Source organism: Budorcas taxicolor, chromosome 15, assembly GCF_023091745.1.
Source record: "Budorcas taxicolor isolate Tak-1 chromosome 15, Takin1.1, whole genome shotgun sequence".
Classification (NCBI taxonomy): domain Eukaryota; kingdom Metazoa; phylum Chordata; class Mammalia; order Artiodactyla; family Bovidae; genus Budorcas; species Budorcas taxicolor.
In genome coordinates this window covers 23,682,448-23,706,740 of record NC_068924.1, presented here as the reverse complement: position 1 = coordinate 23,706,740, position 24,293 = coordinate 23,682,448, and the positions used below count along the sequence as shown (strand labels likewise).

Below are 24,293 nucleotides of genomic sequence, written 5' to 3'. Positions count from 1 at the left end.
ATATATGTCATTTCAAACCCTATTCATCTATGAGGGCCTGTCTCAAAGGCTGCCTCTTCCAGGGAGCCTTTCTTGATGTTCCCAATAAGAAGAAAGCTGTCCTTTTGATTCCCAGTGGTAGCTGAATGGAACTTCCCTTTTGTCGCTGAACACAGCTTACTTTCAAGGACTCACACGCAGATTCTCTGGGTTGGTGGTGGTGGAGGTCCACATTCATTTATCTTGAACTCCTTACAGCACCCCCGTCGTGGCCTGTCCACTTGGGCTAAATGCTATTTACTGGGTGAGTGACTGCACTGTTCACTGGGGAGGGGCTCTTCTTCCTCTGAGATGGGAGGGAATGATGAAGGTGGGATCTTAGGATCTGATGAGGGATGTTGAGGGACTCAGTGGATGCCCTCCATGCTGGTGAGGGGGCGGTGAGAAGTGTAGGCTTCGGAGTCAGCCCAGTCAAGGCTCGGGTGTCTGCTGGGACACTTACTGGGTGGGTGAGAGTAAGGTGAGTATGGCAAGGGGTTCCAGGAGAGCTGGGAGGCTCGGGGGGCCTCTATGGGGACACACACCGAGTCCCCAGGGTGGAAAAAGACTTGCAAGTGGCAGCGAGGGTGTGGCTGGAGTTACAGAGTGAGGACTTGTGCTGGGTGGAGATTTTCTTCTTGGTGAGCTGTTTCTGCAGAGCCCGACGCTGGATGGCCAAGCCCCCAGAGACGCTCAGGATGCAGAGGAGAGGCCAGAATCTGCAGAGCCAGGAGACTCGCTACGGGAGCCTGAGACCCAGCAGCAACCCAATAGGCCAGACTGGGCCACCAGGGAATGACAGGGTGGGGCAGTGAAGGGACGATCTTCCCACATCCCCCAGCTTCCTTCTCCCCAGATCGTCCTAGGTCAGCCTTAAATGACTGATGGCCAGAGGCTTTCTCACTATCCGTCCTAGACCTGCTTTCTCTCTGTTTCCCATTTGGGGGCTTGAGTGGGCTCTGAGGCTCCTGTGATCAGAGCTCTGACCCCCCCGACCCATCCCATGATAATGGGTCAGGGGGAGGTGGGAAGGTGCAGTGGGGCAAACTCTTGCCACCACTTGGTGGCTGTCTGGCTGTCTGGGGTGCAGTGGGCTGGTGGTCAGGGGCAGGACCCTCAGACACTCCTCTGCCCTCCCCACAGTCTCTGGGGCAGGCGCTGGTGTGTTGGGCAGCGCTGCTGGGCAGTACTGGGAGCCCTGGGGCTGCTGCTGGCTGGTGCAGGCTTTGGCTCCTGGCTTCTAGGTCAGTACTGGGACCTTCAGTGGCTAGGGGAGGGACAAGAACGGATTCTGGGGGTGCTGGGAGAGAGGAACAGAAAGTGAGTGGGTGTCTAGGGCAGGTGGGATGACTGCCTTTCCCATCTACTCTGACAGCAAGTGGAGACGGGATGCAGGTCCAGCCAGAGGGCCTCGGGCTCTATGCAGAGGAATGTTTTCATCCTATAGTGAGAAATGTGCTTGAGCAGGTGATCCAGGGAGGCCCTGGTCAAGCTTCACCTGGAAATCTTTCCTATTGTGAGAGAGAGACAAACAGACAGAGACGAGACAGAGGGTGTGATGCCTCTCTGCGTGTTGGGAGGGACCTGCCTAAAGCAGGGTGGTAGTGAGAAGTCCCCAGAGGCTGCCTTCCCTCCCTCTGCAGCAGGTGTCTTGTTCTGTGCCTGGGCCCCCTCCTGGGGGAATCCCTTCCTTTCCCAGCCTCTTTTCTGTGACCCTCTCCTTGTCTTTGTCTTCTGAAGTGCTGTATCTGTGGCCAGCTGCCTCTCAGCCCACTCCTGAAGCCCTGCAGGATGAGATGACTTTGAACTGCTCTGAGGCCAGCAGTGAGGAAGCCTTACTCCCCTCGATTCCCAGAACAGGTGAGCCACACCCCCAAGGTGGGGAGACTGCCCTCCCCACCCCCCAGGCCCAGGGCCCCTGCACAGCACTGGGATCCTTCCAGTTTGCTGTCATCCACCTGCATCTCCTGTGCTGTGAGGGTGAGGCCCTGGTCCAGCCTCCAGAAGCTGATCTCTGATTCAGGGCTTTCAGCACTTCCTGGGGACTGTTTCGATCCCTAGTGGGGGCACGGCTAAAAACCCAGGCTGCCAGGAGAGGTGGCAACTTGCCATCTGGACAGAGGGAGCCTGCCATGCAGGGCAAGAGGAGCCAGGTGTGTGCTGGAGGCCAGTGCGTGGTGGACTCGGGTCTTGACCCAGTGGCAAAGAAGGTGTAGAGGGCTGGAAACTTCATACCATACTATCTCCCCATCCGCAACCCCCCATTTTCTCCCCTCCCCTCCAGGTAAGGGTGGAGGGTCAGAAGATATGTGCTGCCAAAGCTGGGGTTAGAAACAGTTACAGAAATTATTTAGGATAGGCTTGCCTGCCTTTGCTAGCTGTGTGTGCCTCTGGATACATTACTTCTTTGAGGTTCCATGTCCTTCTCCATGAAGTGGAGATAAAAATATTTACTGCACGAAGCTGTAAGCATAATAAGAGCATGAAGTACAGGAGCTTACCTCAGAGCCCGGAAAAAGCAGATGCTCAATAAGTGGGCACCATCACCAGTACTGTCACAAGATTTGAAATTGGATGCTGCTGCTGCTGCTAAGTCGCTTCAGTCGTGTCCGACTCTGTGTGACCCCGTAGACGGCAGCCCACCAGGCTCCCCCGTCCCTGGGATTCTCCAGGCAAGAACACTGGAGTGGGTTGCCATTTCCTTCTCCAATGCATGAAAGTGAAAAGTGAAAGTGAAGTCGCTCAGTCGTGTCTGACTCTTAGTGACCCCATGGACTGTAGCCTATCAGGCTCCTCCGTCCATGGGATTTCCCAGGCAAGGATAGTGGAGTGGGTTGCCATTGCCTTCTCCAGAAATCGGATGACCTGGCTCCATCACTTGCAGATCCTGTGACCTAGGGCAGGTTGCTTGACCTTCGTGCCTTACTACCTGCTGCAGAATGGGGAGGATGGGCATTCTCACGCCATTGGGCGGCTGTGACCCTTGGTGATGGAGCACGTGTGAAAGTGTTTGGTTAAACACAAACCTGAAGGGCAGCACAGAGAGGGGTTCTTTTGTTCTCAGCATTGGCTGGCTCCCGGGGGACAGGGAGCCCGACATTTGGGTGACCCAGGCGATCATGAAGGTCTCTTCAGGGCCCATGGTGAGGGGTCCAGCTCCTCCATCCCGCTGCAGATGGGAAGTGGCTTTCATGCCGGGGTCTCAGTATCTTTCAGAATAAACACTTCTGAGGACTTCTTGCTGGACGTACAGCTGAGGGCCTGGCCAGACTGGCTGCTGGTCTGCTACGAAAGCTGGAGCTCTGCCCTGGGGGCGCGGGTCTGCAGGAGCCTCGGATATCTTAGGTAACTGGGGCCGGGCCTGGGGCCTGGGGAAGGTGGAGGGTGGGTGGGTCGGGGAGAGGCTTTGAAGACCCTGCCTGCTACCATCAGAGTACTCAGGAAATGACAAGAGGTCATTTTGGTTGTCTCCTGGTCTCTGGGCATGATGGTGCCCAAGCCTGTTTCTCTCCTTTGGGCATCCTTGCTTTTCAACAAAATATAAATCCCAGCAGAAGTCATTCATTGTCAGTCTTGCTCAGTCACTAGCCTGGTGCAGTATCTCCTGTACATTCTGTTATGCTAACCCCCCGTCTCTTGTATTGCCATTTAAAGCCAATTTCCACCCATTTTATTCCCCTTTCCTATCAAGACTCACTCACCACAAGGCAGTGAACCTGTCTGACATCAGGCTCAACAGTTCCAAGGAGTTTGCGTAGCTCTCTCCTAGACTGGAAGGCTTCCTGGAGGAGGTGTGGCAGCCTAGGTAGGGCTTCTCCGGAAGGGGTGGGCTTGGGGGTGGGACTGAGTGGTGCTCCTCACTTCCATGAACAACCCAACAAAAATCTTCCTATCTTGGGAGCCTGGTGGTAAGGACACCAGAGGCGTAAGATAGGACGACAGAGAGGAATATTTCATTTCATACAAGTTCTGCCCATATACATAATTTATTTGCCCCTCACAAAAATGGCAGGATTGGGTGTTATTGTCAGAGGATTTGAAATGGTACTCTTATTCCCATTTCACAGATGGGGAAACTGAGACTCAGTGAGGTAAAAGGCCTTGAGTAAGGTCACAGAACTGATAATCGGCCAAACCATGTCTTGAAATCAGGCTCTTGCCTCCAAACTAGTTCCCCTTACCCTTGCCACACTTTATTTGGATGATTCTGGTATCTCAGGAGAGAGATAGTGGACTGCTTGGAACCCAGAGACTCTGCAGAGAAGAGAGGGTTCTGGAACGGACCTTCCCCCAATCCTGGGGGTGGGCGTCCTCAAGCTTTCCAGCAGTCCTCTCAACCCTGCTCTGAAGCCTTCTCACCTCTGCAGCCACTGTTCCCGTCTAACCTTAGCCCCTCTGACCCAGCTCCTGCCCCCTGATGCTCCGTCAGGGGAACGCAGCGCTCCTGCCTTAGGTAATCTGAACAGGCAAAGGGAAACAGCCGTGGACAGACTCGGCCAGGAGAGCCGGAGGGCTGTGGGTTTGGGAAACCAGTAGCAACTGAGGATCCAGGTGTTGGATGCTGGGGGCAAGAGATGAGCAAAGAGAAGAGAGCTTTGGTCCAAAAGGAGTGGAGGTTTATGCTAAGAAAGAGGAGAGGAGAGGAGGGTGGGCTGTGAGTACACAGTGCTGGGCAGAGGGCTTGGACTAAGTGGAGTCAGCTTGGGCTGGAACAGGAGGTGAAGGACCATGTCCATTCACTCATTCACCTATCTGCGTTGAGCATACCTGGGGCTTCAGTGGGAACAACTGAATTTTTACATCCATCAATGCTCCATTTGTAATTCTGGGCTCTGCCCACAATGACCCCCTGAATGGTCAGGCAGAGCATGCTTACTTCCTGGGAGACCTGCTATGAGGAGGGGTCTGAAGGCTTGCAGGGGTGCAGGAAGCAGACAGCTGTGGCCACGGAGCGGCCCTGTCTGCTGTCCCCCAACAATGCCCCCTCCTCCAGGCCCCAAGGGGCGTTGGGCTGGGCTGGGTCCCTGTCCAGCTCCTTGCTGGTGCTGCCTCTGGTTTGCAGGGACCGCTGTACTTCTGGTCAGATCGTCTCTCTCAAGTGCTCTGGTGAGTCCCCTCCAGGGTCTGGGAAGGAGGCGGTGGGAGAAGGAGGTCTCCCTCATGGCCCTGGGGTGGAAGAGCCCCGGTGGGAGGCTCGCCTGGTTCTGGGGGGATGTCTTGCCCACCCACCCACTGGGCCCTTCCTGCAGACACAGCTTTGCTGAAACAGAGCGTCGCCCCATGGATGCCTCTGTTCTGTCCCCCACCAGCTGCTGATCTGGGCAGGTGAACTCCTTGCCTTACTCCCCGCCCTAGCCTCTGACACACCCTCCCTTCTTACAGAGCATACCAAAGGGGAAGCAGCAGCTTCCAGAATCTAAGGAGGGCAAGGAACTAGGGGCCAAGTAGGAGACAGTGTGTGGAGTTCCTTTCTCCCATCTTCCCAGTCATCTAGCCATCTTCACGTGTCATCTTCAGTTCAGTTCAGTCGCTCAGTCGTGTCCGACTCTTTGCGACCCCATGAATCGCAGCACGCCAGGCCTCCCTGTCCATCACCATCTCCCGGAGTTCACTCAGACTCACTTCCATCGAGTCAATGATGCCATCCAGCCATCTCATCCTCTGTCGTCCCCTTCTCCTCCTGCCCCCAATCCCTCCCAGCATCAGAGTCTTTTCCAATGAGTCAACTCTTCGCATCAGGTGGCCAAAGTACTACAGTTTCAGCTTTAGCATCATTCCTTCCAAAGAAATCCCAGGGTTGATCTCCTTCAGAATGGACTGGTTGGATCTCCTTGCAGTCCAAGGGACTCCAACACCACAGTTCAAAATCATAAATTCTTCGGTGCTCAGCCTTCTTCACAGTCCAATTCTCACATCCATACATGACTACTGGAAAAACCATAGCCTTGACTAGATGGACCTTAGTCGGCATAGTAATGTCTCTGCTTTTGAATATACTATCTAGGTTGGTTATAACTTTTCTTCCAAGGAGTAAGCGTCTTTTAATTTCATGGCTGCAGTCACCATCTGCAGTGATTTTGGAGCCCCCCAAAATAAAGTCTGACACTGTTTCCACTGTTTCCCCATCTATTTCCCATGAAGTGATGGAACCGGATGCCATGATCTTAGTTTTCTGAATGTTGAGCTTTAAGCCAACTTTTTCACTCTCCTCTTTCACGTTCATCAAGAGGCTTTTTAGCTCCTCTTCACTTTCTGCCATAAGGGTGGTGTCATCTGCATATCTGAGGTTATTGATATTTCTCCCAGCAATCTTGATTCCAGCTTGTGTTTCTTCCAGCCCCGCATTTCTCATGATGTACTCTGCATAGAAGTTAAATAAGCAGGGTGACAATATACAGCCTCGACGTACTCCTTTTCCTATTTGGAACCAGTCTGTTGTTCCATGTCCAGTTCTAACTGTTGCTTCCTGACCTGCATACAGATTTCTCAAGAGGCAGGTTAGGTGGTCTGGTATTCCCATTTCTTTCAGAATTTTCCACAGTTTATTGTGATCCACACAGTCAAAGGCTTTGGCATAGTCAATAAAGCAGAAATAGATGTTTTTCTGGAACTCTCTTGCTTTTTCCATGATCCAGCAGATGTTGGCAATTTGATCTCTGGTTCCTGTGCCTTTTCTAAAACCAGCTGGAACATCAGGAAGTTCGTGGTTCACGTATTGCTGAAGCCTGGCTTGGAGAATTTTGAGCATTACTTTACTAGCCTGTGAGATGAGTGCAATTGTGCGGTAGTTTGAGCATTCTTTGGCATTGCCTTTCTTTGGAATTCGAATGAAAACTGACCTTTTCCAGTCCTGTGGCCACTGCTGAGTTTTCCAAACTTGCTGGCATATTGAGTGCAGCACTTTCACAGCATCATCTTTCAGGATTTGAAACAGCTCAACTGGAATTCCATCACCTCCACTAGCTTTGTTCATAGTGATGCTTTCTAAGGCTCACTTGACTTCACATTCCAGGATGTCTGGCTCTAGATTAGTGATCACTTCCTTATTTGTTGCAAAACCTGGAGGGCGTTATGCTGGAGGGAGGCAGTAGTGGCCGATGACCATGGCGTCTCACTTCTCAATCCATCAGGGCCTGAGCATTTATTAAGCACCTACTGCATGCCCAGTGTCTTACCAAATGCTGGGGCAGATTTGAAAAGGCTTGGGTCTTGGGAACTTGCAGCCCGGTGATGGGGCCCCACTAACAGCCTCTCTGGTGGCTTCTTCCACCTGCCACCTCACCCATGTCAGCATCTTTGCCTCTCCTTCCCCCGGGCTCAGCACGGCCTCCATGTGCAGTTTCAGGCTGTCCTGCCTGTCCAGCTGGCGGGTCCATGCAGGGCTGGTCAGCCACAGAACGGTCAGGCCACACCAGGGGGCTGTGGTGGAGCAGATCATCACCCAACCTCTGTACAGCACCCAGAACCACGACTATGACATGGCCCTCCTGCAGCTCCACACCCTACTACACTTCTCAGGTGAGGCTGCGGTGAGGGTGGAGGGTGGGAGCCACGAGGGTTCCTAAGACCCCCTGTGCTGTGAACCTCACAATGGTCACTTCATTTGGGGACTGTCATGGACTCTGGCATCACAGGGACCTTGGGTTACACCAACTCTTCCACGTGCTCTTTTGGGGACAAAGGATCTGGCCCTTATCATAGCTGGGTGGCAGGTGGAATTTGCCTCGAGGTCCCCAGAAGAGCTTCCCAGTGACTCCATCTCCAGCAGGCTGCTCCACCCAGTTCCCAGGCTGGTGCCAGGTTCCAGCTGGGTTAGGATGGATGACAGTTAACTATATAGTTACTGGGCTTCTTACGTGGCCCTAGTAGTAAAGAACCCGCCTGCCAGTGCAGGAGATGTGAGAGACACAGGTTTGATCCCTGGGTCAGGAAGATCCGTGGGAGGAGGGAATGGCTACCCACTCCAGTATTCCTGCCTGGAGAATCCCATGGACAGAGGAGCCTGGCAGGCTACAGTCCGTAGGGTTGCAGAGTCAGACACGACTGAAGCGACTTAGCACACAGCACTTTAATAGGATAACAGTTAATAAGTAGCACTATGTTATGGTTAATAAGACTTACTTTACCAAATATCCTTTCTCCCAACCCCCCATCCTTGTAACAACCCTTTCACCTCCCCATCCTCATGACAAGCCTGACGGGGAGCTGAGGCAGGTGTGTCCAGATGAGGGAAGTGACTCTCTCCCAGTTCAGGAGGCAAACAGGTCCCGGGCAGGGCGCCTCCTCCACAGTGTCTGCCCTCGAAGGCCAGCTCTCTCTTCTGCATGCATGCACCAGGCACGCACGCACACCTGTGCATGCCCTCACACACTCATGCAAGGCTCACATAGGTACACAGGTACACCTACTCCTGTGCATGCTTACTCTCACACCACACGCACACACACACACACACACACACACACACACACTCATACACACTCAGCACTCCTCCCTTCCATTGGTTCCTGTTGGGGAATCCCCAGCAACACATGTTGCTCTATACTGTTTAGAGTCTACCATACGCGAGTGCTCTCTGCACTGTTGTTCAACAGCTAATGCTTCTAAATTGACTTAAATATACTTAAAGGGAAATTTGAGGTTTCCACCAGACTGGAGACCTTATGACTTAGAGTGAATATAACAACCACAAAAATGTATAGACTGGAAGCAAAACGGTGCTCAAGTCCCAGCTTGGCACTGTGCTCTGCAGAACTACTGACTCAGGCTGCTCTCTCTGTGCTTAGAAGGGGAGGATGGAAGTCCAGAGAGGCACAGAGCGGCCCAGACAGTCTCTCTCTCCTCATTGCAGAGGGGCTGAAAGAGAAACGAAGAGGAAATACTTTCTCCCAGTGAAGTGGTGTTTATCTAATGGCAGGTCTATACGCTCTGTCAAATCAGGTTCGGGCTCACCCATAGAACGGGTCCCATAGGTTTGGAACCATATCCCAAGAGGCTCTAGACACCCTGGGGAAAATCCAAACAGGGTCCTCATTAGGAGAGGTTAGGTACAAGAGCCCAGCATGAGTTTCCATCTCTCATTGGTCCCAGGTGGGCGGTATCACGTGTACCCCGCCCAGCCTAGGACGCCAGGTACACAGCAGTTTCCACACTGTCCTCTGCGTGAATGGTGACCCTCAGGTAGTACAGAGCCTGGCCCGCACAGCCACGCAGGAAGCTGGAACTAGGACTGTTTGAAGAAAGGGGCGAGGAGGACTGGCCGGCCTTGGTCCTTGCGCCCAGGCTCGGGGGCAGAGGGGCGGAGCCTGAGTGGGGCCCAGGACCACTGCCTCTCCGCACACACCGTGGGCGCCGTGTGCCTGCCGGCCAAAGAGCGGGATTTTCCGAGGGGCTCGGAGTGCTGGGTGTCTGGCTGGGGCCACACTGACCCCAGCCACAGTGAGTCAGCTCCCAGGGCCCTGGGTGCACAGGATGGGGGGTGGGGGTTGGGAGGCGAGGCATCTGTCCCCAGAAGTGAGGCACCGCGGCCTCCTCCTCCCTGGCCACAGGGCACCACGAGTCCCCTTCTCCTCTGGCATCACCCTCGGTCAGACGGGGGGCCCCAGGGTCCTTCCGGGAGAACAAACTGGTATTTCCTCCGAAACCAGGCCCTTTCTTCTCCAGGGCCTCAGCATCAGGGTGTATGTGTGATGCATACCCCTCCCTCCAAGTCTGATGGACCCTCCTGGCCAGAGTCCTGGGCTTCCATGTCCCTGGGGTCCCTAACGCCCTCTAGCGCCTCCGCCTCCCCCGCCTCCATCTGTGACCCTCCCATCTCCCATCTCCCTCCCTGCAGCCCGCAGCTCCGATCTGCTCCAGGACTCTGGTCCCTCTTCTCAGCACCCAGCTCTGCAACAGCTCTTGTGTACAGTGGGGCCCTGACGCCCCGCATGCTGTGTGCTGGCTACCTCGATGGGAGGGCGGATGCCTGCTAGGTGTGGCCGAGGGCCTGGTGCGGGGCGGGGGCTTCGGGCTGGGTGCCTGGCCGATGTCTTCTCTGGTAGCAGAGGAGGAGCCCAGGCAAGTGGGCAGCGCAGTGAGGATCAAGGAGGGGTGAGGCGAGACCGGATTCATCCTGGAAGCAGGATGGCTTGGAGTGCAAGGTGAGCACCCAGCCTGGGGTGGGGGCGGGGAGCATGCTGGTGCCCCTCCACCAGGAGGGACTTAACTGCCCGCTTCTCTGTGTCTGGTGGCTGGATCCCTCAGGGGGACAGTGGGGGTCCCCTGGTGTGCCTGGATGAGGGCATGTGGCGCCTGGTGGGGGTGGTCAGCTGGGGACATGGCTGCGCAGAACCCAGCCACCCCGGAGTCTACGCCAAGGTTCCCAAGTTCCTGGACTGGATTCAGGACGCGGCGGCGCAGGTGAGTGGGGACAAGTGGAGAAGACTGGTTTGTGAAAGACCCAACCCTCAAAACCGTGACCCTCTGCTGGGGGCGGGGGAAGGTTTCAGACTGCAAGGAGGAAGTGATGCTTATGACAGCTGAATCCATTCTATCGGTTTAAGCATTCACTCGGGAAGAATCGACCCGAGTTTGTAGCCCAGGTTCCTAAGCTTGGTAAAATTCAGTGTCCTGGTTATAACCATCCAGTCTATCTTATATGCTGTGATATGTGAAGATTACATGAAGTAAGGCCTGCCCAGCTCCAGGCTTGGAGTGTGTGACCCAAGTGTTACGATGCATTTATTTATGACCATCACTCTTCCCTGGTCCCGCCTGCCCTCCCTGTACTAGGGAGAGAGCTCAGCATCTAGCAGTCTGGTTTCAGCAACTAATTCATTCTGTGTGGTCCTGAGCCAGCCTCTCCACTTCATCCTTACAGTGGGAGAGGCAAGTGAGAGAACAAGAGCATGTGATTTGCATAAAGTCCTTTACAAATGCAGGGCGTGCATCTTTCTGCAAAGTTGGGCTCAGGGCAGGTGGTGGATAATACACTTTGTAGAGTTTATAGGACGCCTATGTATCCATCTTCTCATTCAAACCTTACAAAAACCCTAGAGAAATGGATATGCTAGTCCTGTTTGATAGAAGTGGAAATGAAGGGGCTGAGTGGTTAAGTGATGTTTAAAAAAATTGTTCTTGGAATATAGTTATTTACAGAAGTGTGTTGGTTTTCAGTGTCCAACAAAGTGAATCTGTTATACAGACATATATATTCACTCTTTTTAAGATTCTTTTGGACATATACACACAGCTATATATATAAAATAAGTGGTCTGTTAAAATGCTAGTTGCTTGGCTCATGGAGGGAGGAGCCACGCTGTGGATCAGCTCCTTTCTCTTTCAGCCCAGGACTCCCTTCCCCACTCCTATTGATTAGTTTTTTCCCTCTCACTACACACCAGCATGTTTCCTGGGCTCTCTGGCAGGTCCACTAGATGGAGGAGAAGCAGCCCCAGATGCAGAAGGCATGGATGGATCTCTTTTCTGTGCACAGGAGACAGTCACCACCCACCGGCCAGCCTCCAGGCCACTGTGCCTGTCTCCGTGGGCCCTGATTTCCAGTCTCTCTATCTCAGTGGAGCGCCTCAAGGATGGGAGAGAAGCTGGGACTGGGCTGGGAAGATGGGGTAGCAGAGGGCTGGGGCAGGGGGAGCAGCTGGAGAGGAAGAGGCTGTCAGTGGCAGCGAGGAGCCTGCCCGTCTACACCATCCCCTCTGCGGTCCTGTGCGCATCTTTGGGAGGACGCCCAAGCCTGCCCTGGGCCTGCCTTCTTCACGCTCTCAGGCTGGGGAAATGCCTCCCCAGAGACCCAGACTGGGAAGCTCCTGGGCAAATGGGGTCAAGACTGGGTCAGCCCAGGTTCAGCCCACGGAGCCAGGATCCTCCCAACTCCCTGTAGATCTCACCTGCTTCCTGCTCTCACTTGGCTCTGGCTGGCTCTGCTGCGCTAAGCAGGAGACCACTGTCAGAATACTCCGCTCGGCATTGGAAGAGTGGGGAGGTTTTAAAATGACAGTTCTGTAAACTGGTCCAGGACCAGTTTAATACTTCGTATTAAAGCGAAGTACGGTCTCCGTCTCCTCCTCCCATTCCCCCTTCTCTCTCTCACACGCCCACGGGAAGGTGGTAGTAGAATAATTTCCTCCCATGCATGTTTCTTAAAGCTCTGGAGCTCATCTCTCTAGTGCTTATTTATGTACTTCTTTACATTTGGTAGGACTTCCCTAGTAGCTTCGAAGGTAAAGAATCTGGCTCCAATGCAGGAGACCCAGGTTCGGTCCTTGGGTTGGGAAGATCCCCTGGAGAAGAGAATGGCAATCCACTCCAGTATTCTTGCCTGGAAAATTCCATGAACAGAGGAGCCTGGAGGGCTACAGTCCATGGGGTCACAAAGAGTTGGACATGACTGAGCGACTATATTTGTTCAATCTACATGTCATGATTGGCAACAAACAATGTTACAGATATCCAAGTGCTCTGATCCTGCATGTCTGAGCGCCACTGAGTCAGTGGCTCCCTCAGGGAGGGTCTGGTGGCCCACAAGACCTATCTCTCTTTAGCTCTTGTTTCAGGACTGGGTTTTCTGGCTTAGGGGGATGTCTTTCTGAGTTTCTGCCCAGTTAACATTTTCCTGGTTAAGCTTCTGCCTGACTCTCTCCTCTAGCAATTAAAATGCAGTTGGCATCTTGTTTCTAAAAACTGCAATGAATTTTTTATGGCGCTTACCCAAGGAAATGCAATTAGCATTTAGCAATAACACAGCTTTTTTTCATGAGTTTGTTAGCATTTTTTGAGGGGTAGTACAAATGAAGATTCATTTCTGGAGGGTCTGCTTCCTTTGCAGGAAGTGCTTAGAAAGTAAGGGCCACAATTTACTGTGGTATTATCACCTGGGGAGGTGGTTGCTGGGAGTCTGTTGCCAAATTGCAGAAGCAACGTGGGAGGGGCCCCAGCAGGTGGAAGGTAGCCTCACCCTGTGTTCTGAGAGCCCGAACCTCCAGCCCCCATCCTGAGATCAGCATTTACTCCTCTGCTCTAAGTGGCCACTTCAAGAGGCAATTCCAGGGCAGCTTATCTCCCTGGGCAGGCAAGAGTTACCAGCAAATCCATCAGCAACGGTCTTTTTTGTGTTTCTGTCGTCCCCTATATTTGCTTATTTAGAAGGTTTTTATTTACCATAATCATTATGATCTGTTAATAATCAGTAACATTTGAATACTACTTTACAGTTTAGCAATCCTGCTCATGTGGTATCTCATTTAAATCTCATACCATCTATGTGGTGAAGATATTATTTTGCCCGTTTCACAGGTGAGAATATTAGTTCAGAAAGATTTAAGTGACTTCCCAGTACCAACCAGCTAATAAGGGCCAAAGCCAGGATGGGAACCTTGAGTCCTTTTATGCCAAATCCATTTCACTGTTTTGCACACAGATGAACGAGATGGTCCAATATTGCACAGAAGTGTAGAAAAGAGGGCTGGTTTAGTCACCTGTCCATAGTAATGCATAGCTATCTCTACGTTTTATACGCGAGGAAATCAAAACCAGGGAAGCTGAGTGGCTCCTGCTAGAGTCCCTTCCTGAGCAATGTTCTTACAGTCAGTTCTGCATGATCTGATTCAAAATGTTACAAATGAGTATCTTCCACAGGAGGACAATAAAGAGAATGCTGGTTAGAAAATTTGCTAATAGCAATTCCCTCTTTGCCTATAGATGGCCCTGGTAGATTTCACCAGGCTACCAGTCAGATTTCACCAGGCTACCAGTCAGATCTATGGACTCAGAGGCTCTCATCTGTCCTTCCAGCACTGGCACCTGGCAGTCCAGCCCTTAAAAATGAGAAGTGAATGTCCTGGGCCGGCTGCTAGAGAGCAGGGCTGGAGATGGGAGTGAGGGAGGGTGGGAAGATTCAGGACTGGAAGGGTTTTAATGAGGACCAGCTGGGGTGCCCAGCTGTGTTACGCTCTGCAGGGAATTCAGAGGTAGAGAAGTGGCTGCCTTATTGGAGCAATGAGACATTTGCAATAAATTATTAGTGGCCAGCCATGAAGCTGAGTGGCAGTAATTGCTAAGGGAGCTCCAAAAGCCTGTTGTTGACTAAGTCAGGGCAGTTCTGTGTGCAGGAAACCTGTCTCTCTCCCCAGGGATTCAGCTTTCCAACTGCCTGGGGAGAGCTTGCAGCTTCCTGAGGCTTCCCAGGAAGGGGGGCTCCTAGCTGCCAGGGCAGAGCTCTGCTCTTGTCTACTCCTTCTCTGTGCTTTGGGGGTCTGGAGGGTACTGCAGGGTGCAGGCTCTCTTCTTGTTAGACTTTCTGTAGAGTCCTGCTTCTCCTAGGAAGACTTGCCGTGAACAAGGGGGCAGCCCTGTCATTCCTTGGGAACATTTCTCAGGCTGTCTCCTGCATTTTACAGTTGGACTTGTTGGGTTCACCCACAATAGGAGGAAACTGGAAGTGTTATAAATGCTAAAAGCTGGTGTATCGGCTGTCAGGAGATGCTTTTCCCGAGTCTCTTCCTTGTTTCCTCTTGTCTCCCTCCTCTGCCTTCTCCTGACCATACACTTAGGCCCCTCCTGGCTGCTCAAAAGAGAACCCACCCACACCTGCTCCCACTCTTTCACCTCCCTCGGCATCCTGGGTCTGGATCCCTCTCCACCTCCCTCCTTAGACACACCAGAATGTGTCTTTGGGTTTGCGTCCCCCCAGGGCCCTGCTTCCTGCTAAACTCACTGGAGCCCAGTGTGGTTGATGGCCCTTTAAGCTGTGTCTTAAATACCTCCACCCCTAGGAAGGCTCCTTATAGTAGGTGGGGAGCCGCTTCCTACTGAGAGGTGAGGCTGGCGTTTCTTACACCTTCCAAGGCCAGGAAACGGAGACGTGGAACCATGGTAGGTTTCCAGTGCCCTGGAAGCCCCAGGGCTGAGCAGTGTAGGGAAATCTGCTGAGGGTCTTCTCCTGGGGTTGGTACTGGGATGGACCACGCTGGGGACTTGAACAGAATGGAGAGAGGAGTTGTGACTCCAGAAGGGGCCATCTCCCACTAATGTGCTTGGAAGGCCAGGGCTTCCACAGGACTAGGCTTATCTTCTGAGCACCTTCTCTTCTGAGGAAGCTCTGGCATCTGATGGCAGACAGTCCTGTCTTCATCTCTAACCCCTTGAGAATGTGCTGTCCTGAGCTCATGACTCAGCCTCCCTAGGGTTTGGTCTCCCATCTGTCAAATAAGGGGTCTGGGCAAGGGGGTCTCCGTGGGATCTGCCTTGTCAGGCTGGCTATAACACAAACCTCTGTTGCCTCTGGAGACATCTATCTGTCCACAGCGTCCTCTGGAGACATCTATCTGTCCACAGCGTCCACTTGGGACCCCCATGGAGAAGGGCCCTCTGCCTGGGACAGATCTAAAGGAACAAGCTTGCTCTGGCTTCTTAGGCTCATGCCAGGGCTGTGCTCCGACTGCCCCCTGGGTCCCTGGGAGGCTGAGGCCCCAGGCGGAAGATTTTAAAGCCATCTTTCCCCTTGTCCCATGTGCCCTGGTGAAGGGCTCAAGGGCGTGTTTTCTCAGGGGCTCCCCAGCTTACTCCCCGACACGCCAGGCTCTGGGTGGGGTTCCATGGTGCCAGCTCCCTAGAGACAGTGAGGGAATTTCCTCCCTGCCCTGAAGACTGTGGACACTTTCCTTCTGCCTGCTTTTCCTTGGCATCTCCTGAGCTGCCCACAGGATGACCTGCTCTCCAGCCTTTCCTCCTCCATGTGGCTCAGTAGTGAAGAAAGTTCTCGGCTTGCAGAACTATGACCAGGAAGCCTGGGTCCGAGCGATCCTCTCTCCAGTGCCGTGTGCCAGGCACACCGAGGGCAGAGTCTTTTCCACGGCCCCTCAGTTAGGGGACCCCATCTTCCCAGATTGCCCAGGACTGTCCCAGTTGTAACACTCTGTGTCTCCAGAAATCTGCAGTTTCTGGGCAAAGCAGGACAGTCACGCCAAGTCCATCACCTCTTCTCTGTATAAATGGCAAGATCTAGTGGCCTTCAGCCTCCTCCCATCCCTCTTTGGTCTGTTTGAGCTTAAAAGAAGCCCGGGAGGAGAAGGCTCCTTGGAATTCTTGAGATCTGGACTCTTTTACAAAGATGGTCACATCAGCCGATGCTGCGCTGGCCCAGAGGCTATCGGCCAGAGAGTCCCTCCTTCTGTGGGGTCTATAGCTCAATTGACTGCCCCTCCTTTCTCTCAGTGGTCTCTCAGCTGGCACCCAGGGCAGCCACACCTCATCCGGCTTAGTGTTTGGAATAAATAGCCTGGCCCCTCCAGGCCAAGAAGCCCTGCAATCTGGGGGTGGAGGGAAAGGTGAGGCAGAAGCAGGACCACTCCCAGAAGCCAGGGATGCTGATGGCTGGGTTTCCCTTGGTCTCCCTGATGTCTGGTCCTCAGAGCTTGGGCCAGAGCTCTGCCTGTGACAGGAGCTGGCTGTCAAGAGAGGGGGCTGACACCCCCATCCGAGATGGTGGCTCTCTGCTCCTGGCCTGTGGCTCCCAGAGGGGCCTGGGGAGGAGCAGAGAAGAGACTGCCAGACTGCGGGAGCCTGCGGGGATTTGGCGGGGTTTGTTTTTCCTCCACGCTGTCTGCAGAGGTGAGGGCATGAATAAAAGAATGCGGAAGATTTACTGTTCCCACCGCTTGGCAGTAGCCCTCTATTTGTACAGGGGATCCGAGGCGGGAGCGGGTGGGGGTTAGGCTGGCACTCAGAGACAGCCAGAGCCTTGTCAGGCTTTCTGCCAGCACCCTGGGGTGAAGATGAAGGTGAGGCGGGGAGGGGCCTCCTTGGACCAACTCTCCAACCAGCAGGAGCCAGAGAGTCCCCTCCGCCTACTCTGCAGCCTTCCCCCTGCAGGAACCCAGGGCAGACAGCTTGCATCCTTGAGTCTCTCAGTCCGGGTGCATGTGCTGGACCTGACGGGCCTCTGCAAGTGGGGACCCTGAAAGAGAGGGCTGGGCTCGTCTGTCACACCTTGTGTCTGGGAATGGACTTTCCTCACGGCCTCGCCTGGCCTGGCCCTGGGATCCAGAACATTCAGCTGAAAGTGGCTGTGGACAGGGTCCACTCTCACCTGTGTGTGTGTGTGTGAGTGTGTGTGTGTGTGTGTGTGTGTGAGTCGTGTCTGACTCTTTGTGACCCCATGGACTGTAGCCCACCAGGCTCCTCTGTCCATGCGATATATATTCTCTGGGCAAGAATACTGGAGAGGGTAGCCATCCCCTTCCCCAGGGATCTTCCCAATCCAGGGAGTGAACCTGGGTCTCCTGCCTGGCAAGCGGATTCTTTACCGTCTCAGCCACCAGGGAAGGCCTTTGCATGCATGTCCATGGCTATACAAGAGTGTCTTGATGACACTGTCCTTTCCTGGGGCCATCAAAAGATGGGTCACTTTTTGAAGCAAGTCGCTTTTAATGGGCCACTCTGGCATTGGGAGGGAGCAGAGAGAGGAGAGTCTGAGTGACTGGGGGTGGCCCCTGGGAGGCGGTATGTCTGGAGGTCTGTGTGCCTCTGTTTCTTTCTCTGAGTGTGTGCACGTGTGCATCTATGAATGTGTCTGTGTGCATCTGGGTGTGTCTGGGTGTATTTTTGTCTGGGTGTCTGTGTATTTGTGTCTCTATGTGTATGTGTGTTCTGTGGGAAACCTGGGGGGACTTGAGAGGAGAAGCGGGAAGGGGAGAAATGTGAGGAGCCTGGGGAAGCCTCGGCTGGATAAACCCCCTAACCCTGAAGAGGAAGATCTGATTCTGGGCAGTTTCCTGATGAAGGGCCCCCACCTCTTTTATTGCCCCCTCCATGGTCAGTGTCAGAGAGGACTTCTCTGGTCCAGTCTCCATGGGAGTTGAAATTCATGCCTGTCCGTTAATCGAGGCAGAAAAAAGATACCAGAAGGGGATGGCCTCCCTGTGCACCCCCACTCCTCAGAAGTACTGAAGCAGGGCACCCCGGCCACATTTCAGGGAACCCCACTTTCATCAGCCCGGCCCCCACGGTGGTCCCTGGGCTCCTCCTACCTGGTGGAAAAATACCCAGGGTGATTCTTCAGGATTCCCATTCATGAGGTCTCTCAGAAATTAATTGAGATAAATGTGGAGAAAAAGACTAGTGTACAAACAGCTTCTGCTCCAGAACTCTCTTACAGAATTCAATAAAAACTGAGGAGAGTCAAAGCTAATTAGGAAAAATAGATGTATAGGGTCAAGGAAAGGCAGTGGGAGAGGAACGGGGGTATGGATCTGCATGTGCGTTGGAGAGATCTGAATTAAACCAGCCCTGGACTGAATTGTGTCATTTCCCTGTTCCCAGTGTGTTGAAGCCCTAAGCCTCTGTGTGACTGTATTTGGAGAAGGGCCTTTAGGGGGAAGTTATGACCAACCTAGATAGCATATTCAAAAGCAGAGAGATTACTTTGCCAACTAAGGTCCATCTAGTCAAGGCTATGGTTTTTCCAGTAGTCATGTATGGATGTGAGAGTTGGATTGTGATGAAGGCTGAGCGCTGAAGAATTGATGCTTTTGAACTGTGGTGTTGGAGAAGACTCTTGAGAGTCCCTTGGACTGCAAGGAGATCAGCCCTGGGATTTCTTTGGAAGGAATGATGCTAAAGCTGAAACTCCAGTACTTTGGCCACCTCATGTGAGGAGTTGACTCATTGGAAAAGACTCTGATGCTGGGAGGGATTGGGGGCAGGAGGAGAAGGGGACGACAGAGGATGAGATGGCTGGATGGCATCACTGACTTGATGGACGTGAGTTTGAGTGAACTCCGGGAGTTGGTGATGGACAGGGAGGCCTGGCGTGCTGCGATTCATGGGGTCGCAAAGAGTCGGACGCGACTGAACTGAACTGAACTGAAGGGTGGGGCCCTGATCCCATAGGATTGGTGTCCTTAGAAGAAGAGAAAGAGACACTGGAGCTCTCTCTGCTTTTCTTATCCACATGGAGAAGAGGCCATGTGAGGATGCAGCGAGGAGGTGGCCGTCCGCCCTCCAGGAGGGGAGTTCCCACCAGAAACCCACCCAGATGATGGCATCTTGATCTTGGACTTCCAGGCTCCAGGACTGTGAGAAATAGATTTGTTCTTTGAGCCACCCAGTCTTGGTTTTCTGTTATGGCACCCCAGCAGACTCATGGGGAGCCTGGGTGGCTCAGCGGTAAAGAATCTGTCTGCCAATGCAGGAGACGTGAGTTTGATCTCTGGGTCAGGAAGATCCCCTGGAGAAGGGGATGGCAACCCACTCCAGTATTCTTGCCTGGAAACTCCTGGGGATGGAGGAGCCTGATGGGCTGTGGTCCATGGTGTTGCAAAGAGTTGGACATGACTGAGCAGGAGCACAGGCAGACTAGTAGAAAACCAAATCACCACGGGACACACTCACAGACCAGTATAATCAACACCAGAGCAGCCCGGGGCGCTCCAGCCTGCCGTGCAGCCTGTGGCCCTGGCATTCCTCTTACCGTGTGTGGGAAGCATTTAGAGGAGGCTGGGCGGGAGGGGAGAAGCGTGCTGGCCCCGGAGCCCTGAAGTCTGGGTCCTAATCTGTGGCTTGTTAACCAAGCCCAGCTGTCACTGGTCCTTGCTGAGTTTCTATTTTCTCCTCTAAGTAACGGGACTAATAATATATGTCCTGTGAAACTCACAGGGCAAATGGAAATACCAGTAAAATAATGAGAACACTCTGGAGATTGTGAAGAGCTAGGCAAATGTGAAAGGTTACCGTTCCCAACCTGTAGTGACAAACCTGCCAGAAGTCACATTCAGTCAAACCCCATTTATTGAAGGTCATCTTGGTACTATGTCCCCTCTAAGCCTAGAGTATCCAGAACTGAATAAAGAAGCACTACCTTCAAGGGGTTTGTGATCTAGTTGGAGACACTCACTAAAAACAGGTCATAATTATGATCTGCTAAACAACACAAATATGGAATATTTGGAAAGAATTTGCTATAACTACCTTACAACCTTTATAGATAGATGCTTATTGCCAAGAAAGAAATGATATGGTAAATGTAGAAATTTTCCTACTATCTTAGCATGTAAGCTTTCAAGAAAACCAGTGGAGGCTAATAGTGTTTTGATTGTAACCACAGACGTGTGGTTTCCATGCCAACGTATTTGTGAGAATGAAAAGCTCAAGACGAAATACTGCCTCAGAAATCACAGTGTGGCTAGCTCGCCTTGGTTGAGTCATATTCTCAATAGAAAAGGTGAGCTCTCTCCCTGTCCCCCTCACCCCCAATGCCCGTGCCTGGCCGTAGTGTGTGTGCTCCCAATGTACACATGAACACAATGGTGGGTAAAGGGGGGGGGGGGTGTCTGGGTGGGGGGGGGGGGGGTCAGATCAGGCTCTTCTTGGAATCCTGAATGCTAACCCTGGCCCATCACTTTATGTCCCTGAGTCTCAGTTTCCTTGTCTGTATGATAGGAGTAATACTGCCTTAAAAGATTTATTGTCTTATACCTGAAATGATATCAAAGGTATTATTATCTTGAAAGAGTGAGTAGCATTGTAGTCACACAAGTAGCAGTCCAGAACACAGCTCATCATGGAAGGGCTTTCCCATGCCTGTAGGAGCCAGGCCAGCCGGGCTCTGGAGGCTGCCTGCAGTTTGACGCCTGCCTTTAGTTCTGTGCCTGGCTTGTCTCAGCATCTCCCCTGCTGGCTTCTGACCATGCCTTCCTCTCTCTCTTCTCTCCTCTTCCCTTTCCTCTTCCCTCCCTGTCTTCCTTTCCTTCACTGTTATTGAATGCCTGTTGTGTGCTGGATGTAATAAAGATAAATATCTCACTATTCCAATAGAGCCTTTGACTGTGTGGATCACAATAAACTGTGGAAAATTCTGAAAGAAATGGGAATACCAGAGCACCTGACCTGCCTCTTGAGAAACCTATATGCAGGTCAGGAAGCAACGGTTAGGACTGGACATGGAACAACAGACTGGTTCCAAATAGGAAAAGGAGTACATCAAGGCTGTATAGTGTCACCCTGCTTATTTAACTTCTATGCAGAGGACATCATGAGAAATGCTGGACTGGAAGAAACACAAGCTGGAATCAAGATTGCCGGGAGAAATATCAATAACCTCAGATATGCAGATGACACCACCCTTATGGCAGAAAGTGAAGAGGAACTAAAAAGCCTCTTGATGAAAGTGAAAGAGGAGAGTAAAAAAGTTGGCTTAAAGCTCAGCATTCAGAAAACGAAGATCATGGCATCTGGTCCCATCACTATATGGGAAATGGAAGGGGAAACAGTGTCACACTTTATTTGTTTGGGCTCCAGAATCACTGCAGATGGTGATTGCAGCCATGAAATTAAAAGACGCTTACTCCTTCGAAGGCAAGTTATGACCAACCTAGATAGCATATTCAAAAGCAGAGGTATTACTTTGCCAACAAAGGTCCATCTAGTCAAGGCTATGGTTTTTCCAGTGGTCTTGTATGGATGTGAGAGTTGGACTGTGCAGAAAGCTGGCACCGAAGAATTGATGCATTTGAACTGTGGTGTTGGAGAAGACTCTTGAGAGTCCCTTGGACTGCAAGAGATCCAACCAGTCCATTCTGAAGGAGATCAACCCTGGGATTTCTTTGGAAGGAATGATGCTAAAGCTGAAACTGTAGTACTTTGGCCACCTCATGCGAAGAGTTGACTCATTGGAAAAGACTCTGATGCTGGGAAGGATTGGGGGCAGGAGGAGAAGGGGACGACAGAGGATGAGATGGCTGGATGGCATCACTGACTCTATGGACGTGAGTCTGAGTGAACTCCGGGAGATGGTGATGGACAGGGAGGCCTGGCGTGCTGCGATTCATGGGGTCGCAAAGAGTCGGACACGACTGAGCGGCTGAACTGAACTGAACTGATTCCAATAGAAGCTTGAGGTCATGTGGGCACTTGGAGTTGTGCACCAGTCCTTTCAGGACAGGGTCAGGAATAAGGAGCCTGGATTGGGCATGGCGTTGGGTAGGGGATTCCGCTTGAGTTGGACCTGGACTGAAGAGATGTTAGCCGAACTGGGGCAGGACTGAGGGGATGTGACTGGGAAGGGAAGAGAGAATGGGGGCATCTTGGGACAAGGGAAGTGCGTGAAATACCTGATATTTCTGGGCAACGCCAAGTGGTTCTGTGCAAGTGGTCCTACGGTGGTGGAGCGGAAGCAGGTCTGATGTCAGTGAACACTACGTGGGGAAGAGCCAAGGAGTCCTCACTTTGTTCTGTGGGAGATGGGGAGGAGCCTGAAAGTGTTAAAGCTGGGGTGACTTGTAGTCAAATCTCGTGAGAACCTGTGAATGTGTAATGGAGAGGTTGCTCTGGAAGAGGCATGCAGGGGGCTCTGAGGGTGCACTGGCACCCCATTGTAACCAACTGAGTTGGACTCCAAACTTCTTCTAAAGATAAAATCTTTATTTGGGACCCTTAAATATATGAGGCAAAAGCAGTGTTTTGTTAGTATGCGTTTATATCCCAAATCGGTGTTACCTACTTAGTATAAAATCAGTGTGACTGATAACACCATTTTGATGAGCATAGGAATTTTTAGTCAGGGACCATGGCATCAGAGTGCAGAGTAATATCAGTTTCCAGACTCATTTTGCTCCCAGGGTTTGGTTCGGTTGCAAAACACCAGGAAGTCCTGACCTACACATTTGGGTGCCTGCTTAGCTGTTCAGTCGTGTATGACTCTTTGCAACCTTTTGGACTATAGCCCACCAGGCTCCCCTGTCCATGGGATTCTTCAGGCAAGAATACTGGAGTGGTTTGCCATTTCCTTCTCCAGACTTACACATTTAAGTAGTGGATAATAGCAATGGGTTTTTCACAACTTGACTTTTAGTCTCAGTAGACTCTTTAATTAAAAGGGGAAAACTTCGCTCAGAGGCTTGCATAAAAATGTGTTAATTTTGTATTCTAAGTTAATAGGCTGATGGTCTCCATGTGCCTAAAATGGTATTAAACATACTTTAATTACAATTTAATTAGTTAAAATATCTTCACTTAGGCTACCATAACAAAATACTATAGACTAGGTGGCTTAAATGACATAAATTAATTTTCTCACACTTCTGGATGGAAAGCCCCAAGATTGAGGCCTAAAAGGGTTTGGTTTCCAGTGAGACCTCTCATCCTGGCTTGCAAATGGCCATCTTCTCACTGTGTCCTCACATGATGGAGAGAGAGAGAAAGCTCTAGTTTCTCTTCTTCTGAGGACACCAAGGGACTTCCCTGGTAGTAAGAAGGCTAAGGCTCCATGATTCCAATGCAGGGGGCCTGGGTTTGATCCCTGGTCAAGGAACTAGATCCCATAGGCTGCAACTAAGAGTTTGCATGCCTCTTGCTGAAGGCAAAAGGAGAAGGTGGCACCAGAGGATGAGATGATGAGATAGCATCACTGACTCAATGGACATGAATTTGAAAAAACTCCAGGAGACAATGGAGGACAAAGGAGCCTGGTGTGCTGCAGTCCATGGGGTCGCAAAGAGTCATATAAGACTTAGCCACTTAACAGCAAGGACACCAATTCCATCAAGAGGCCCTATCCTTGTCACCTTGTCTAAACCTAAGTACCTTCCAAAGAACATCACATTGGGGATTAAGGCCTTCAACATGTAAGTTTTGAGGGAACACAAACATTTAGTCCATAACAGTCTTATAGCACCAAGAAATCTTGATTTTCACAGTTAAGTAGTTGTGAGTAGAAATAGGTTTTCCACAGCTTGACTTTTAGTCTCAGGACAGTCTCTAATTAAGAAGGGAAAACTTAACTCAAAGCCCTGTGTAGCAAGGAGAAATTTTGGCATCCTAAGTAAATGGGCTGGTGTTCTCCATGTACCTCAATGTGATGGGCATATCACATTCTCACTTTGCTTTATATGGTTTTAATATATTTTAAATGAAATTTAGGGCTTCCCAGATGGCTCAGTGGGTAAAGAATCCGCCTGCAGTGCAGGAGATGCAGGTTTGATCCCTGGTTGAGGACATTTCCTTGAGGAGGGCATGGCAACCCACTCCAGTATTCTTGCCTGGAGAATCTCATGGACAGAGGAGCCTGGTGGGCTATGGTCCATGGGGTCGAAAAGAGTCAGATATGACTGAAGTGACTGAGCAGGCATGCATGCAAATGAAATTTAAATTGGTTATTTAAGAAATCTTGAGTCACATATGGAAACTGAAGAGACATGAGATCATTCCTCCCTTGAGAGTGAAGGGTGTTGCTTGACTTGTGTGTGTTGGTCATTCCCTGGGGGACACAAAGTGACCCTCAC

General features: G+C 51.8%; 1 protein-coding gene across 1 annotated transcript; it reads left to right on the top strand.

Moving 5' to 3' along the window:
- Window positions 1–374: 374 nt before the first annotated feature.
- TMPRSS5 (transmembrane serine protease 5) lies at window positions 375–10,542 on the top strand. Its single transcript, XM_052653025.1, is given in 11 exon segments — window positions 375–499; window positions 1,162–1,262; window positions 1,759–1,878; window positions 3,225–3,363; window positions 3,710–3,823; window positions 7,358–7,536; window positions 9,358–9,456; window positions 9,854–9,878; window positions 9,880–9,921; window positions 9,923–9,992; window positions 10,264–10,542. Coding segments are annotated over 11 exon segments (1,293 nt in total).
- The last annotated feature ends 13,751 nt before the right edge of the window (window positions 10,543–24,293 follow it).